Genomic DNA, 19,426 nt, shown 5'->3' with positions numbered 1-19,426 from the left:
AAAATGTGTAATCTTGAATTTGTTTCCAAACTTCAGTCATGAGGACAGCAGTGCAGGAAATTGCTGCTGTTCCACCAAATTAGCTTCTCAGATATCCTTTTAATTGGAGACCATAACTCAGATTCTAAGTATTTTAGGAAGCTGAACAGTACAAATTGAAATACAGATATTTCCAGTAAGGGCTCAGTTCAAAGAAAGCTTTTTTACACAGATGAGTCTGCTAACAAATAGCATGTCATATGATAATGAGACCATGTTTTCTTACGCAGTTTCACATTTCCTAACTGCACTGTGTGAAATAAGTGGAGTGTTTATCTACTTTCTCTTAAACTGACAAATCTCTCCCTGGGATAAGTGTGCCCACTATAGACAGAACATAGGTATTCAAAAATGAGTCTAAACTCTCAATCAGAAATACATCACTTCCAAATGCAATATATCACACTAGTTCAGAACATTCATTTCTGCCAAAGTATTCTGTTTTTAATGTAAAGACTTCAATTTATGTTTAAGAAGAATCAAACTATAGTACTTTGACAGCCGTTCACACTTAATTTCTTTGCATTAAACCAACAGCATTCTTTTCCACAAACATCCATTGTTAGGACAATGCTCTCAGACGGAATTTATGAGAAATGGAATTATGTTACCAAGGAGATAGCATTTACTATAATGAAGAGTAGATCCTAGAAAATGGCCCCTTTTACAACAGCTCAGAACAGAGCCACAAAAGCAATTGATTGGTCTTGGCATTTAGTCTTATATCAGCTGTGTCATCCATAGCTTCAGGAGTGAGAACACTAATCTGAAGTGACATTTCTGTTCTGGCGGGCTTTTCTGCCCTGATGAAAGCAATTACTTCATTCCTAAATGATAATTTGCAGGAGTTTCAACCACTTTAATTGATAATTTTTTGTTCTGAGAAGTTCAATTGTGAAGTGATTAGCTGATTTGGTAAATAGAAATTTAAGGTGTGAAATGTACAAGTTGCTCCAAGGTAAAGTGCTGTTTATTGGGTGCTGCAAAATTGCTTGATAAAACTGTGGTTTCTCTATTATCAGGAGGGTGGCAATTGCTTAGTTCAACATAGGAAGAAAAAAAAGACTGAAACACTAGTGTTCTAGTTGTAGAATTTGGATTTAAACTAGTGTATCACAGCTCACTTAATGGTTTCTGTATCAAGGTGTACATTAGTTTTAAAAGATTGTGCGGGATTGATGCAGTTTGTAATCCTTAAAAATCTGCCATGTTCCTATTATTATGTTTTAATGACTCACTTTGGAACTAAATCCTGTTATTTATACGGTTCAACAGAGGTACGTACTGGTGATAAAACATTCAGTTTAATGATTAGTTCAAGCATACACAAACCTTTTCCTTGAACCACATTTACATGTTTAAAATAAAAGGATCCTCTTCTGTGAAACCACAACTCCTAAAAACCAACCTCAAGTCTTATTGGTATAATAAAAAGCTGGGCTTAATAGGTATTATTTTTTATAAGTTTTGCAATAATTGCTAAAGCACTTTTGGCCAAATGTATTTTTTTTTTTTCTACAAAGAAACAAAGGTCTTAATAGAAATCAGTTCTGTGATATTTTCCTATACAGTGAAAAAATAATGGTCATTTCATGTGTTAAATGAGAAATATAAAGCAAAAATGAAGGTCAAACTGATTTAGCACATCAAACAGTCTTTGTCAGCCAAGCTTAATATATCCTGAGTTTGTGGAACAAATGAAATTTTGCTGCTATGTTACACTTTGCTTCCAAACAACCATTACAACTGGTTTTATATATTGTGTGAGCATCAGACCATCAAACAGTGCATCTTTACTGACGTGTTGCTGCAGTGATGATCTACAGCAGCAATCTGCCATTTATATAAGGGCAAAATGTGCATCTATATTTAGTTGTGAAATTGGCCTATTATACTCTTGATGTTTACAGAGGCTAACATAAATTAATGATGACAGCTATGAGCAGTGCATTAGTTAAGCAGCAGAGTTTTTACCTTGAACTTGAAGGTTCCAGCTTTAACTTCCAGCATTTACTATACAGCTTTCTTCACACATTAAAGAAAGTCTCAAAACATTATTTTTTCTTAGATAGCATTAAATGGCTTTAATTTGTGGTCTAGGCCATTGATGATAATATCAGATAATGGTTAATTTACCTTTTTGGCAAATTCTTGCCTGTAAGAATGGTGATTTTTTATGGTGGGGAAAAAATAAGCTCCCCTGAAAAGTGTTTGGTCATTGAAAGGGTCTGATTTTACTGACTTTGAACTTAGTCAGATGTTAGATATCCTTTGTCTGATGAAAAGAGCAGTTTGAGGAAGCAGTCTGCCTCACTTGGTTATGTACTGCACCTTCACCTGAAAGTCTCTTCAAGCAGCTCGTGTCAGAGCAAGTACAGGCAGTGTGGTAACTATAGATTCCAGTTAACTATGACCACAGATCTGACAAGTATGTAGGTGTTCAAAGGTTCACAAGTTAAAATGCTGAAGTCTTTGATGAATTTTTGATGGATGAATTTTTAATACAAGTCGACCTTTCTCCTTTGAGGCTTCATGCTAGATTAATTGATAAATAGTGAGACTGAGCAATGTTCGGATCTCCTAAGCAAACAAGCAGAAAAAATCCATAAAACTCTGCCGTCTGGCTTCTCAGATCAACTTAAAAAGAAAGAAGGTAAAATTTAATGCGGCTTTTGATTTTGGAGGTTTTCCCCTCACAAAAGTAGTGTCCTCTTTTAAACATTGTAACTGTTATTATTAGTCTTGAAGTTCTTGTACTCTCAGTTCAGAAACAATCTTTGTGAAAAGAAATCTATGAATGGGACAGCAGAAAGAAAAAAGGAAAAGCAAAGAAAGGGAGAAGATATCAAGTCAAAAAGTTGTCTCAAAAGCAAAGAAATCCCCAAAGATAGCAAAATGTAGTGTAGAAATTAGAGGTAAACATATTAACATACTTTCATTATCAATTTTTCAGAACTAATTGAATTAGTCATAGAAGGTTGAGAGAGGATTTTTCTTCTTTTAATTTACATCTACAGGAGCATTAGTTCTCTTGCTTAATTCTTTTGTATTTTGTGTCTACTATACTGAAAAAATATCCAGTTTCATGCATATTTGTGAACTCTCTAGAGCATAACCTTTAGAAAAACAGAATAACAAAAAAATTTATAATAACAAGCCTTAGGCTCATGCTACCACCAATGGTGATGTTTGACTTCCAAAACTGGTCTTTGCAACTGCAGCATGTACAATTATGCGGTGCAGGTTAGTCAGCTTTACTTCCTTCATCTTTCCTACAGTCTAAATAATTGTTTTGGAGTCTGAAAATGTGCACTGCTGTTCAGATTAATATCCATTGGATTGAACACTGTTTCTGAAATGCCACTATTAACTTTTGAAAAAAACATCAGGAATAAGAAAAGTCATATAGAAGAAAAATCAATAAATATTCCAAATAATTGGTTCATTTAAATATTGATGCTATTCCATTCTTTGAGCTTCTAATGAAGTTTAATTGTTCCGTGACATCAGCGATATGAAAAAAGATTTTTATATGACAGAACATGGCTTATGGGTGGCAACCTATAGGTGGAGCAGGACATTATCTTAATGAATTGCCCGGGCATTAAGAGTCAGATTTTAAATGTACTTGTTTTAAATGGGCTTAACTGCCCTCGTTGTTTTCACTGGTCAGCTTGAAGCCCCAGGAAAGATTTGGAAGGATGTGTCTTTGAGAGAACAGGTAATCGATTATTCCTGTAATAGATCAGAATGTATAAACATTTGTATTAGTCAAATTTTCATAATCATCCACTACATTTTATTATGTAAATACATAAATTATGTAAAGAGGTTATTAATAAAAGAGGAAGGGACAAAAAGTTGATTTAAATACAAAAATATCGAAAGTATGGGAATATTATGTCACATCATATTAATGTGGAACAAAGAAAATATATAAGAGGATCTTTCTGGTATAACTCATTGAATTGCACAAATGCACAACTCTGGACTCAGGAGCAGCATAAATTTATTGCTTTTATGTAATACTATGACTATGCTCAATAGCAAGTAAGTGTGCTTGTGTTCTTTGTATTAGGAAACACTCTACATAGAGGGACATACATAATTTAAAGTCTCTTTCAGAGGGCTGAGGGGGCTGGATCACTTATCTCCAGTCCAAATTTTTTGTAGTACATTCATTGTGTGTTCTAATGTTGCATATCCTTTACTTATATCTGATTTCTTTTCTGTGAAATGGTTATAATATTCATCTGACTTTGTCCTTTAGAGAGCTGGATACTGTTTACAGTGGACCTTTTGATCCTTGACTTTAAAAGACTAATAGAAAAATACATACAGAGACATATTGCTTCATTCTCTATAAAGCCTGTTATAAACATTATTAGATATATCTGGAGTTGCTGCTACTAATCCATATTGTTGTTAGGGGCTTAAGAAGTTCACTAGTGCTCAGTAATATCTGGGTTAACAAGTATGAAAATGTTTAGTAATATAAGAAAAAGTGCTCTGTTCTAGTATACTTTTGCGTTTATAAAGTTTGTACTGAAATCAGGGAGGATTTCAATGCCATTCTCAAAAATACTGTGCATCCTTTGTGAGACTTGGCCATACTTTTCTGCTTGTGAAGCAGAAAACTGAATGGAAATGTGCCCGTGAATGGAAATGAGCAATAACAATGATAGCACACCTCAGATAAGCTGTCCACTGGCTCAAGCCACTATATCTTGAGCTCAGCAGTCCGTCTGTCCCTCAAACCTTGTTTTATGGCCGTTGCTTCCAATCCAATCTCTGTTTGTGACAAGTCCAATGAAGGTACCATAAATCCCAGCAGTGCTGTTATGTGGGGCTGAGCAGAGGGAGGCCGATATTTCTGAGAAGCTCTGCTTGGGGGGTCCTGCCTGCATTAGGTTTAAGGGAACAGTGTAGGTGAAATGTAAATTTGAGCTGCCTTTCTAGAACTGGGCAAGTCTGTGAAGCACCTCTTTCCAAGATATATTTTGAAATTGCAAGCAAAAATTATTCGTAACTGAAGTCATTCCTGTTTTCATTCAAAATGCAAATCCACATAATTAAATTATTTCATGATTCTTAGTGCCCAAACTGAGACACAGAAGCGAGGTATTGTTATGACCCTGAGATTAGCTCAGTTGGTTAGAGCATGGTGCTAATAACACCAACATCACAGACTTGATCCCCAGCTAGGCCATTCATTTAAGAGCTGGGCTTGATGATCCTTGTGGGTCACTTCCAGCTCAGAATATTCTGTGATTCTGTGAACATATGCTAAAAACTCCTTGTCTAGGTCAGTGTATCTGTTGATGTGCTGTAACATGTTTGATTGCCATTAAATGCTGCAAAAATTAGGATCTGTGATTGTCCCAACTTTAAAGTGACAGATGTCAGTTGGTCAGACAAGTGAAGGTTGTGGGTGTGCACACAGATATGGATGCATGTATATGCTTATGAATGCAAAGTATATAAAATTATGTGAAATAAAACGTGGAGCAGGTTAAGCTTGGAATGACCACAAGCACAATGAAATCACAAGTGAGTTATGAGTACCAATAAAACTTTTATGCAACACCATATTATCATGTCTTCTGCATCTGCTGTGTCTTCAATAGAAAATCTACTTCAGAAATGTCATGTATACCATTTTAGAATTATATGGTAGTATTTATTGTACCCTTTCATCTGTAAAAGCCAGACCCCCTTTATATCAGTCCATCTGGAAAGGCCCTAAAATGAAAAATAAAATATATTTTAGAAACCATATCTAAAATAGCATTAGTTTTCAAGCCATTAAATATCCTGTTTATATGGTACTGCTTCTCAGAATTATCAGGAGCTAGCAGCTGGAAACCTCTTAGTCTTCTTTAGTGGACTCTGTATATGGAAATTCTATGAGAAATGTCTTCTTAAGGGAATGCATGAAGTTTCACCATTGTATGAAAACATCATCCTTTTACATTGTACAGTGATGCACCCTTATCCAATTGTCTTAGCTTCTACCCCTTCTCCACAGGAAGCAAAGAGGAAGCAATATTTATATCCCTTGTGTATATTTCCCACTGTTACTCTCTTGCTGGGACTGTGGATATTATATGTAGATTTGCTTGTCTGCTGGGGGATCTCCTCTGTCATTTGAGAACTCTTAACCATGTGATGCTTGCTTTCTTGGTGTTTTCTGACTGGTTTGAAATCCACTTAGTCAACATGTGTAGTTTCCCACACTTTAATTTTTCTTATTAGCAGAAGAGCCTGTGTATTTCTAAGTTTTTGCAGCCTGATACTTAACAAATTCATTTATGTTCCAAGAACCACCTCTAGCCCCAGTGTCGTATGACAGGAGCCGAGATGAATTTCGGTCTGGTGTCAGCACCACTGCTTTCTGTTTGGAACTTCACACTCCTCTTTTCTAGCATCCTCTTGGGATTATTAGTGCCAGTACATTGCTTTATTAAGAGCATCTGACAATGCAGCTGATATTGCCTATCAGAATCACAGGTGCCAGAGAGGATTAACAGCCATGTTTAGGTTGTATCTAATGAATTCCTGCATCCTGCTGAGGAAATCACTGCTCCCAAATTAAGGACCCATTTTATCAGCATAACTGCAGTGTCCAACAGTATAGTGTATTTCCTTAGTGGAATTACATAGAGTAGAGATTAGGACTTGTGTGCACATATCAGCGGACACTCTTTTAAAATTTGGCTTAATGGCACTGATGCAAAGAGAAAAATGCTCCAAGTTACAAATTCCTTGACTTAATTCACCCCATGAAGTTTCCACAAATGACAATATAACAAATGTCTGGGAGAAAAAGTGAATTATTCTTAATACTGTTTCTCAGGAGTTTCTTTTTTCTATCATGTCAGCTCCCCATCCCTTCTACTTTTTTTGTTGTATAAGTTTGCATACACATAGGCAGCTTTCCAATCATTCTGTTTGCTGACACTGGTAGCCTCACTTTTCAGCTTAACTGACTTCCACTGCAAACTGTTACCGATCCAGTAAGGTTTTACATAAGTTTACATTCCAATATATTTTTCAGTTTCAGCAGTCTCCTGAAACCTCTATAGGACTTATAAACTGTGGATTTAGACTTTGGTGTTTCTAAGGAATATTCTATCACTATTCAATTTCTAACATTTTCAGTTTCAGAAGTTGCTGAGATCTGTAATTTTTCTGATTTGTTTTAATAGGGATTTCCAAAAATCTCCTTTCTTACATAGGGGTATAATTAAAGGCTTTGGAAAGAAGGTGTGACCCTCTTGGTGCAGACTTTCAGAACAAATCTATAAGCTCATTTCTTCTGCTAACTTGATTTGGGGACTTGAGTTCTCAGACTTGGCTTCTGGGGAAAAAAAAAAAGGTGGTGACAGGCAGAAAAGGCCATGTCTTGTGCCATGAAATTGAGCTTTCACTTGGAAGCAATTGTGCAGAGAAATTTGCCTGATGTTGCAGTTGTATATATTTAACTTGTAGAGGGTATACTACTTCCTTGGAATTAATTGGACAGCTCATACCCCACAGACCTGTAGCTCCCATATTTCTGTGTATACATCAAATACTTCCATCTGTTATATTTAATGCACCTTTTAAGGGATTTTCCACATCCTTGACGGTAGATATTTAAAATTTGAAATTGGATAGAGATGCATCTACAATGTGCATTGTGAAATAGTATTTTTCAGGTACATTTTTCCTAGAATATAATTTGCAAATCAATGTGCTAGCATTCTATATAGAGTTCATTAAACCAAGTATGTACTTTATTGTGTCATTCAGTAGGATTGTGTATCTTTACCTGTGGGTAAGGATGTGCTGTTTTCTCCTGTACCTTTATCTCACCATTCCTATTTCTTAGCCAGACTGTCTTTTTAAATAAAATTGCTATTGGTATAGAATTGTATAGGGAATGTAATGTGTTAACCATACTAAGGGAACTGTCATGGAGAGATTCCATTTGTGTGTTAAGGGCCTAGCTGGTATGCCCTTCCCAGTCTGAAGTGGCAAAGATGGCTACAAAAATGCAGGTGGTTAAGAATATCAAAAAAAGAGAAACTCTGTAGTTTATTCCCAAATTAGAAAAACAGGTAAAATAGAGCTCTTAGCTTCGTGTTGTTATATCGGCGTGCCTCAATTCTACTGATTTACTTCATATGTCGGAGTGCTTTTGTAGATCTGGCCATTATGACTTTTTTGTTGATAAAATCCAGGGTTTCAGGAAGGGTTGTGGAAGCTTGAGAGAAGCATTTGCTGTTCCATTATACATACTGGTTGTATTCTAGCTCTGTGGTAAACCAATGACTAGCTAATGGAATCGTGGCTTTAACTTCATCAAATTAGTAGGTAAACAAATGAAGCAAAGGAAAGATAGACCCTTAATGAGGTACAAGAACAGTTTTTACTCACCTTGCAGAATGATGGACAGACACCAGCACCAACCTGTATCCATCGAGGCAGATGTACTGTGAAGCTTGTAATATCCTGAGGTTGAACGCTTTGCTCTGTGTAAAAAAGGGGAAAAAGCCCCCAGCTGTTAACCACTGTCATCATGCTGCATTCAGGAGTTTTGCACCAATTAAGCAAATAGCCCAGGAGTAAAATCTGAGTTATCTTTGCGTGTTCTATATTGGTGGTAGCAAGTGATACATCTATGCAACAGTGTTGCATAGATGCAATCTATGCAATAAATGAATGTCTCAGCATTTCCAACAGCTCCATGTAAAGCAGAAGGTCCTTTCTGATCAAAAATTGATCAGTCTGCCATGTATGTGGTAGCGAATTACAGTCAGAAATGTGAATCACAAAGTGGGCTTTCTCACCCCACTAACAAAGGGTACTGCTTCCACTGCAAAGACAGTTGAACAACTCCTAAAGAACAGCTTCATTAAACACAGGAAGTTTTACATTATTACAGCAGACTTAAACTTCTGTGTCTCAGCAGTTACTACACAACCTGTTGGGTCATCTTGGCTGCACTGCAGCCGCTGTCAGAGGTGACAAACACTTGAATCACCTTTTAATCTTCTCCCAAGAGTCAGAATTTGACAAAAATTAAGGCAAAATTGTCTTACAGTGAGTCAGAAGAAGCAATGGCACCTAGACAGATAAACCCCACACATACACAGTATTCTTGGGAATTTTTTCATGAGACTGACAGCAGACAAAGGAAAGGCAGGCTAAAAAGAAAGTGGTGTTAAGAGTAGTTACATATGTTGGCTACTACTGAAACTCAAATACTGTCATTACTTTTAATCATTCAAGCATGGAGTAACATTTTATATATCCTGAAATCTGTAGCTCTATGTGCAACAGCATTTTGAAAATGTAATTTGTAGAGATCAGCAGTGAAAAAGTAAATTGGTTGAATGTGACAGAACGCTAATATTGATGAATGTCCTACTTTGTTTATTTTCTTTCAGTTTACAAGCTTTGAGGAAGGAAAAGTCCCGAGATGCTGCTCGCTCTCGCCGGGGAAAGGAGAATTTTGAATTTTATGAGTTGGCAAAGTTGTTGCCACTGCCTGCAGCCATTACCAGCCAGCTTGACAAGGCATCCATCATCCGACTTACAATTAGCTATCTGAAAATGAGGGACTTTGCTAATCAAGGTGATCCTCCATGGAACTTGAGGATGGAAGGACCTCCACCTAATACATCAGTAAAAGGTATGGAGTAAATATGTTGTGTACTACAGAGTATGGCAGCCTTTAGTAACCTCTAAATTGAAATTTTTACTTTCATCCTTTCTTCTTTCCCTGCATATCAAATCCTTTAAAGGGATTCAAATGTGGAAATCTGAGGTCTGCATGAGAAAGACACCATGTGAAGGTGAAATAAACCTCTTATTTTAATTATTATTTATTTAACAACGTAACTATTACAGCTGTAAGTCTTCTGGGCGATGTAGACTAAAGTGTTTCAAGTTATTTAGCTGTTATTGTGTTGCTTTGTTGTAGTATTTTGCATAAGGATGTGTTTGAGAGGAACATGGCATTATTCCTTGATTTGAGAGCTCAATGTCTTAATTTTCTGGCTATACCTTAAAGGTAGAATCACGTATTTCTGAAGTTTGAAAGCATCACATCCACATGCGTAAATTTTCAGGTGAGAGACTAGGATGTTATTTATCCTCTCGTTATGTCTATAGAAATTATTTTGACTTCTGAGCCAGTAGGCATCTATCAAAAATTAGACTGTTTTCAGTATTAAATTTCCTCTTTTAATGCTCAAACAAGCAGTTGGGCAGCAAAAGCAATGTTAGATGTGACTTGCCACAAACTAGAGGCTGTGTGCATGTTGCTCCTAATAGTCTTTCCAATGACCTGTGTAAAGTGGATATTTTTGTAATTTATTATTTTTTCAGCTTAGGTTACCCATCTGGTTGAGTGAGATCTCTGTCTGATAAGTGTTTTAAATTCAGGAGTAAGACGCAAAACCAGAAATCAGGGTTACCAAACCTGGGATTTCTGGGTGTCCTGGCTTTGACAGCACAGAAAACTCCTCTCCTTTATTTTTAGCTACTGATCTCACATTTTGAAGGAAGCGTATTTTTGGAAGAGGCATATGAGATTTGAGCACTTCAGGTTTTTTCCACAAATTATGAACAATGAACTCTTAGTTGACACTAAATTAAATAGAATGTATATATCATGAGGCCGACAAAAAAGCTACATTTAAGGGTGGAGGGAGGAGGTAGAAATAGAATCTTATTTATCAGCCCACAGTTGTCTGTGCTGTCTCGTGTTGATGGTGCAAACGGTTTTTACCTGCTTTTCCATTTAAAGGAAGTGATATTATTTAAGGAAAGTTATAATTTTTTGTGAATGGAGAGAGGCATGGAGGGCAAAAACCAATGCAGTTTCAGGCTGAGGATTTAGTAGCTGGACATAGTTACATCATTTCATATATTTAATTTATATTATCTGCCACATCATATATAATTCTCATGGAGATGAAAAGGCAATAATTACATCATCCAGGGCATGAGTATAACATGGTTCATTAGGCTTCTGATATAATATGCAAATGTTCCCCATTTTTACAGGATGAGAGTTTATTCTCAGGCAATTAAACAGTATTTCAAGTTAGATGTAAAGTGGACTCTACTGTGCAATCTATGATCTGTCTGTGCTTCTACAAGCTGTCCTGTGTTACTGAAAGTCTGAGCTCTGCCGATCTCTGTGTATATTTCCAGAGTATCTGGGATCTATTTTTCATTATCCTCTTCTGGAATATATACCTGAATATATAATCTTCCTTTTTTTGCAAAGATTCTAATGAAGAAAATAATTTTACAGAACAAAATCATAATCTTGGGCAACAGCATAAATAGTCCAATCTAGATTAATGTTTCTCCCTATAAAAGAGTTGGGAACATTTAATGTCTGTTCACCCTATCTGATAGAATAACCCTGCCCTTCCAGCCATCTAGTGCTGTGGTTCTCATTCCTTTAGGTGTAAGGGGTGTGGGGGCTCAGGAAGGGTTTTGACTTTTTTTCCTTCTGTTTGGGTGCTTAGCTTTATCCTAAGTAGGCTTGTATTATTTATGTGTCAGTATATAGAAACAATGCTTGATGAAAAATGTTTCATTGTATAATTCCCTATAAGCAGGTTTAACTGTATAGTACAGGTATATTTTATGACTTCACCAGTTCTCCTTACATAGAAACCTGTTAACACATTCTGATCAAACATTCATGAAATTACATCAAAAGAAATTCAGTTTCATTTATTAAGGTTGCTTTTTGCTGCCCTAGAAGAAGTTCATATGTATAAACAAGCTCACATAAATAGCTTGCAGCTTCATGTGAAGTATGGTTGATAAACCTACAATAAAACACTAGATATTATACTTTGTGCGTGCACAAACAATCTTCTGAATAGACTTAAAGACATTTGGAAAATCATTTGAGAGGTACTTACATTGTGTAGGCAACTGCAATTTTTTTTCTTCCCCCAATGTGGTTGTCTGCTTGTGTTAATCATTAATTTTAAAAGCTTAGTTTTAAATTTGTCCCCCAGTACCATACAGCAATTTAATAGTTTTAATTTAGTATTTCAGGAAGGTGCTTTACTCTGCCCTGTATTTATCACAGCTTTTCTTGGAAGTCTGTAAAGGCTGATGACTTTGTTTTCTTGTGCCTATTGTGTAGTGATCACTACAAGTTGTGCTTGCAAACAAGAACTCAGGTAACTCCACATAATATTTTCAGAGTCGATTACTTCATGGAAATATCTTGAGCAATTGGAAAGTAACAGATAGTTTTCTCCATTATTTTAGAAATATCTGTACTGTTATAATACAGATCAAATCTGCAATGAACATTATGCATTATTCAAGAAATGACCAGGCATTCTTAGCAGTGTTTCAGCTAAATAACTGATGATTGTAACCTTTAAAGAAATCTCATTGTGGTGACTATTGGTAAATCATTTCTCCATTCATAGTAATCTTTATTTAGAGGCAATCTAGAAACTATTATAACTTTTATTAATCTTAGAAGCAATAGCCAATGATCTGACATTTGCTAAAAATGGAAAAAATTTCCATCCTCTAATACAGCAGACTTCAGTCATTTTTCTTTTAGTACATTGTCTAAGGCTTTCTGTCTGTAGGAAGTCTCAGTTATAAACAAATACACACACAACTTATAGCAAATGAGTTTAAAGACAGTTCTTAAAGACCAGGATATGATTCTATATAGAAGAAAATAATCAAGATATTACTTAAAGTCAGTAGGAATAAAATTGTCTTTGATAGTACATACAGTGTGTTATGAATAACAGTACTACTCTCCTCTGTTTCCATCCTTCCAAAACTCTTTCTTCTGAGTCTGGAGTATGTTCTGAGGACAATAGTAAATGAGATGCTGATCATTTTTTTGAATTCAAATATGAGTTTTCTGAAAGTTATCTGGAAATGGTAGTATTTTCATAGGATAAGCTGTGTGTTAATCCAGGAAGTGGTGCTTTATGTGGCATGGCACTTGAAATCCTCTTGTGCATTTTGATACTAGGCCCTGTAGTCCTGTTCCAACATCAAACTCTTGTGCGGACCTTTGTCTTTTAGAATATTGTCTTCAAATTATTGACTTCAAATTTCATTGTACTTTTAGTACAAACTGTTTCTCAAAGCATTCAAAGATCATGAAAGTTTTCATGTTCTTTTCCATTATATTGTGGATTTTTTTTGCCAAGCCACATGTTTTTCCTTTTGTTTTTTGGTTTTGGTTTTGTTTTTTGTAGTGAAAAGAGGAAGGGAGAGGAGGATTGTGAGGCACGGTGAAATTCTTTGGTGTGTTGAATGTGTTTGGTTGACGTAAAGTCATGCTGTGTATTTTGATTTTGGGTAATAATTTTTGGGACTTTGGTTCTGACTCAGGACCTCTGTCACTATAAAAAGAAGGCTGGTGACCCTTTGCCTTGAACAGAGTTCCCAGCTTTTACAATTTCTGTTTCTTTTGAAGCAGCAATTAAATCCAGCACTCTGTGCCTAATTTTGCAAACCCTTGTCCTGGAAATTTGCATGATGAAATTGAAATAGCTATAATATTTTATTTTAATTTTTTTTTTTTAATTGAAGTGAGGTGTTAATTTCTGACTTTGGAGATACCAGTGTTTTTGCAGGGCCATGAGCCTTATTTCCTGTTGAATGGTGTGGCATGTGGAAACTAGAATATGTAAGACAACTTTAGGTACATCAAATTAAAAGTGGGTTTATAATTTTTATTTTTCTAAAACAAAAATTTACATTTTATATTACATAGATAAAAAACCTCTTACTTCTGCTGTAAGGGAAGAGGTGAGTGAGAGACTGTAGCTGAGGAATGAAAAAGGACTTCAGTAAATAGTACTGACTGACTGGTAGGTTGTGTAAAGAATGTGACTTTTAGTTTAGCCATCTCTACTTTTAGTGTTCCATGTTCTACAATTAATTAATTTTACACAATTGTGTTCTGGAATTTATATATCATAGGAGGAGAAATCAGATGCCCTCAAAAGTATTTGTGGTGTATTGAAATATTTCTTGTCCAAATTGTTCCTGTTCAGTGTAAGTAAATACAACTCTCAAAAGTTCCTTGCCGTAAAGCATTCAATGTTGCTTCAAGTCTGCATTGGTAGAGAGATTAAAAAAATTGATAAACACAAGAAGAAAAATTATGCTTTAAAACAAAATTACACTTTTTTTCCTTCAAACTATCATGTTTTTCAAAAGTTCCTTTCTCAAAATAAACAAAGTATGTAATTCTAGGCTGAAAATGAACTTGATGTCATATCACATTGTGGGGCTTGGGGTTGAGGAAATAAGTCTAGCACTTTGAATTCTCTGGGAAAGAAAATAAGCAATAATGATAATTGGAAAGTATGGTAATTGTTATCCCAAATGTCAAGTGGAATTACTTTCATTAATTTAATATCTTTTTCTCATAATTTTTGTGCTAGATGTGTATGCATTTATAAGAGATAAATAAGTTGTTATCTTCAGGATGATCTCACTGTGGAAACACTTTAAATAACATTACCTGTTGTTAGCCTTTTATATTTTAAATGGAGTGTTGTCTTCTGAGCAGGAAGTGCAAGATAGTACATGCCTTTCCCTGCTAAAATACACAAGACCTCCAGAGAGACCAGCCTTCTGTTCTGAACCCCTACACAATTCTGTTTCAGGGAAACCACCTATAAGGACAAAGTTAGAATTACTTTCTTCCTTAGTGTGTTTGGCCTAAGACACTGTTTTTCAAAGTTTGGTGTGAAAAAGTCAATGAGATGAAAACAGAATAATGCAGATGAATTGGTGGTATTCCTTGATAGGAAAAAGGTCTCCAAATCCAAATTCTTTGTGCAGAATTTCTACTCTTGCGCTGGAGAATTCTTTATAGCCCTGTAATTTATTTGTCCCTGCCTTGCAGGCATTGTTCTTATGACAATCTGATCCCTGTTTATATATAGGTCACTATCGTGCTCTGACTATGTATCAGTATCAACCACTGATTGTAAACATAATGTTTGTCCCTTGTAAACTTGTTTATGCGGCCATAGGGACAATGCAGCCATATGAGGAGGTACCTTAGTCTTCGTCCTATTACCTGAGTTAAAGATGATTAGTTGTTGTTTGAATGTAACAGAAACCAAGTGCTGAAAATTTCAGGAGGTCACTGGTGAAACATGAATGTTCTCTGTGAGAATTATTGATGGTGCTTTGGTATGAAAGATATGGGACCCAAAATGAGGTAGCTCTGTTTGAATCTCACTGTCACAGACAAGATGAATTGAATATGGGACTAAGAGTTGGTGGTTGCCTGGTGACAAGTGATCAAGACCTGGTTAACTTCAAATTTGGCAAATGGAGGAGGGTGTCAACCGATATACTTAGTGCATTTGAGGGACTAATTGCCTAGTGGGGAAACTTAGGAGTGAAATTGATTGTGAGGAAAAATTTTGATGGAAAAAATTAGAATAAAAGTTGACTAGAACCCCTAAAGAAAAAATTATGAAATTATAATTTTCTATGCACCTGAAAACTCTAAAACTGCATACTTTTCCAGAATGACAGTAAAATAATTAATTTGAAAAAGTATGTATGTGTATTTATAGAAAACTTAGTGAATTAAAGGGAAATATATAGCAAGATAAGCTGGAATGTCTGAGGTGCAGGATGCTGGCAAAGACAAGTAGAGACATTAAGCATAAAATCTAATGGGATTAGAAAAAATCAAGAAAAAATGGGCTTATGTATATTAGAAATGTGAAATAATTCTGGCAACAGTATAGGCTCTTTAGCAGTAAGATATAATAAAACTTCTAATGATGCAGAAAAGGCAGAAGAGCTTGATAAGGTTTATTTAAGTGCTTGCTTGTACAGAATCAATTCTACAAGTCTTTCGAGTTCAGGTTACTGATAAGTTTTTAGGATAATCCATACGTTGCAAGTGCTGGTGATGTGAAGTTTGTAGGATTGAGCTGTTTTAGCCTCAAAGCACTTGTAGGCAAAATACTGGGAAATTTCCTGTACCGAAAGGGATAAGATTGTTATATTTTTTCAACAAATGTGGATAAATGGAAAGCTGTTCTTATCAAACAAACCTAGCTCAAATCTCTGAAATTGCAAGTGCAATTAGCTAGGATATGCATTGTATACTGAAGTATTTGTAAGGCATTTGGTGTCCTAGTTCATAACAATTATGGTTTTAAAATACTTTAAGAACATTATATTGGCAGAGCCAAGTGAAACACATTAACTGTATAATTAATTGATCTTGGAAAGTGGATTGAAGTGAAAGTTACTATTAAGAAATGAGTTTCTGTGTTTTTCTATAGAAACTGCTCTGGATATGAGCATCAAGAAACTGGGAATAAACACGGCTTGAATGCTGACTTAAAATTTTCAAATTACTATGATGTTTGGATCATAGACCACGATCGATGCAGCTTAGTAAATCAAACCTAAAATTTATTTGTTTTAGTATGAGAATGTTGTTGTTGTTGCTATTATTATTATTACTATGACTACTACTACTACCACTACTACTATTATTATTTTAATGTTTTCATTGCTGTTCTAAATGCTAGGCTACTGGAGTTAAAAGACTTTTTGAAAGGTTTTGGTTTTTTGTGAAGCAGAACAGAAATAATGGGAAAAGCATTTCAAGCTCAGCTCTTCTTTTTTTTTTTTATTTTTGATGAAGCAGCGCATAAATGAACCTACCTGATCATGCCAGTTCTGCTAGCAGAAATGATAGAATGATTTACTTTCTCATGGTGCTTTATTTGTACCATAAAAAGTTCTATCCATCACTTCTGTGGAGACACAAAATATTTACTGCTGATAACAAATTAATACTTTTTCTAAAGTGTTGTCAATCAGATGTCAGTCCCTAGAAGAGTTGTTTATTGCTAGAACTCCCCCTTGAAACTTAACAATTAAATAGGAAAAAAACCAAACCGTGTTTTAAGAGCAAGGAAATAGAAAAGGTGACTTTAGTGTCTTTTCTCTCACTCAGAGCAACTATTGTATTTCCATTCTGTAACACTGCAGTTCATCTTCCTTTCTCTTCTTGTGCTGTTACAATGATTTGGTCAACATTGCATATTCATTATGTTCTTTTAATACAGTATATTATTCTTAGCCATTTGAGGTTTTTTTGAGTCCATAGCTGAAACCCCAAATATGCAAAATGTCTTCATCTTGTACTCAGCATCCAGGGCTGACTCTCTCCTTTTTGTAGTCCTGCATTTTTCTCTACATGTTTGCATCCTTAATGCAGCCTTGGTAATGCAAACAATCTGGTGAAGAATATTAATATTTAAAAGAAACCCAAAGTTTTTAACTTTTCACTTCATTCTTTCTCCTTTCAATGTGCATGTCTTTTTGTGTATAGTAGTCTTTAGCATGTCAGTAAAAATTTACTCCTCAGCTGAGAATATACTTTCCTCATTCCTGCTAAAAGTTGGTGGGTGTTGCAATTAAAATTCATGGTTAAGAAAATTGATGGTATAGACTGAGTGGGTTTTGGCAAGAGCATGGGCTTCAGACTTGCAGAGGTAAATGTCAGGAGGAGTATAGTGTTGATGGTTGCTTTGGCTCCAACCTTAGCAGTGATACTAAAATAAGCCAGGGAAAACGTTCACATTAAAACCAAGTTAATTTCTTGTCACTATAATGATATGGATTTTCATCCAGTAGAAATTTCTGAATAAAAGTCAGTGCCACAACAGTCCTCTTTTCCAAAGCTCTTAATAAAATGCTTCCATATGATTTTTACATTCATGTTTTATGTTGCATGGGTTAGCTCCAGGTGGTCTTTTTTAGAAGCATGAATATCTTAAATTATACGAGCAGTATACAAAACTTTTTGCAATAACGCACATGATGGGGTTAGCCAATTACAGATGTGCAATGAATCCGGTGTGCCAAAAGCGCTTGTTCTGCTTTTTGCTTGTAGTAATCAGGAACAGTAATCACTGCTGTAGTTTTTGATATGTAAAATGAAAAAAGGCTGTTGCTATCTGCAGATTGCAATATCTGATGGAACTTTTTATTTGTCTTTTTATTCGCCCTTTTCTGAACAGAAGGAAAGTGCCTTTGCTATGAGTACTTTGGACACTCTTCAGTCAAGCTTGATATCATAGTGCACCATTTTACAAATGAAAGTGTTTGAGGAACTGGACCTTGTGGTTGGATTTAAGTTTCAGTATAGCGTTCATACCTTAGTCTCCTCAGCTGGGCAGAGAATGTAAGGACGTACATAGAGCCCTGCTAAATTCAATAGAGCTTAGTCTTCTATTATTGTAGTTTATTGGTTTTCTGGGTCATCTGAACTTCTACCATATATCTCCCACTGAATGAATCCTGCTTTTAGATCTTGTTGAGGGATATTTATTGCAGGGATAATAAATACATCTGTATGAAGAAATAGATTAACGAATTGATAATGAATGCAGCAGAAACCTAAAAAACCCCTCAAACAAACAAATAAAAAAGCCCAGACGGGGATGCTTAGAGGGAACAAAGCAGGGTAACTGAATGGGCTTTTATAATATTTGTTTTACCAAGAGCTACATCATTCAACATTACAAGTAAAAAATTATGTCTCAAAGAAAATATTTTGTATGAAATGAAAGAAAACACAAAATCTTTTTTTTTGAAGTAGAAAATCTGTGTTTCCCATATCATATGTCTGCAGTTGTACATTTACTAGCATTTTCTAAAGTGACCCAATATTTGGCATAAATAAGAGAGCCCTGGAAGTGAAGTTTCAAGTGTATGGATTTATTAATAATATTTATTTTCATGTGATAGTTATATTCAATACCTTTGGTCAACAGAGCAAGATTTAGATACTGAAGGTAGATCCAGCAGTTTTTAAAACCAAGGTGCAGTGATTTTGTATCTAAATAATATGCAAGTATAACCACAGTCTGACCAAAGTTTGACCACACTATCAACGCAGCTTAATTTCTGCAACTGTGCTCTTTGAAGCCAGAGGAAGGAAATCGAGTTTCCACCAAATCCCTATGCTCTTGTGGTCTCCCATTTCAATCAGGGATATGAAGTAGAATACAATGAATCCATAGTAAAGACTTTCCCAGGACATTAGAGAGATCAGTAAAAACTGTTTTCATTAGCTGTCAGTAATTAAAGAACACCCTTCATATAGAGCTTACAATTTAGAGAACATGTAAGCCTCTATATCTACCCGAGATCACGAGCAAAATGAGAATCACTACACAGCTGGAGAACTTGTGTTGTTTTAAAATGTCAAGCTCCCTTAAGAAACATATTTTTCTGTTTATTTGCTAGCTTTTAAGCCAAAGTGAATATTTTTATTTTAAATTTCAAAGGTTTTAGTCATACTGCACTTTCTGTTACTATG

At 35.3% G+C, this 19,426-nt stretch overlaps 1 protein-coding gene across 5 annotated transcripts in view; it reads left to right on the top strand.

Moving 5' to 3' along the window:
* NPAS3 (neuronal PAS domain protein 3) overlaps positions 1-19,426 on the top strand; it is a 603,067-nt gene that overhangs the window by 174,249 nt on the left and 409,392 nt on the right. For 4 of the 5 annotated variants that reach the window (XM_032113050.1, XM_032113049.1, XM_032113053.1 and 1 more), the window contains one exon: positions 9,474-9,718. In XM_032113050.1, the coding sequence (XP_031968941.1) occupies positions 9,474-9,718 (245 nt within the window). Of the gene's footprint in view, positions 1-9,473; positions 9,719-9,830; positions 9,882-19,426 lie in introns of all 5 variants that reach the window. The other variant, XM_032113054.1, reaches the window with a different exon arrangement.

The sequence above is a fragment of the Corvus moneduloides genome, chromosome 6 (assembly GCF_009650955.1).
Source record: "Corvus moneduloides isolate bCorMon1 chromosome 6, bCorMon1.pri, whole genome shotgun sequence".
Taxonomy (NCBI): domain Eukaryota; kingdom Metazoa; phylum Chordata; class Aves; order Passeriformes; family Corvidae; genus Corvus; species Corvus moneduloides.
This window is presented reverse-complemented; position numbering and strand designations above follow the sequence as displayed.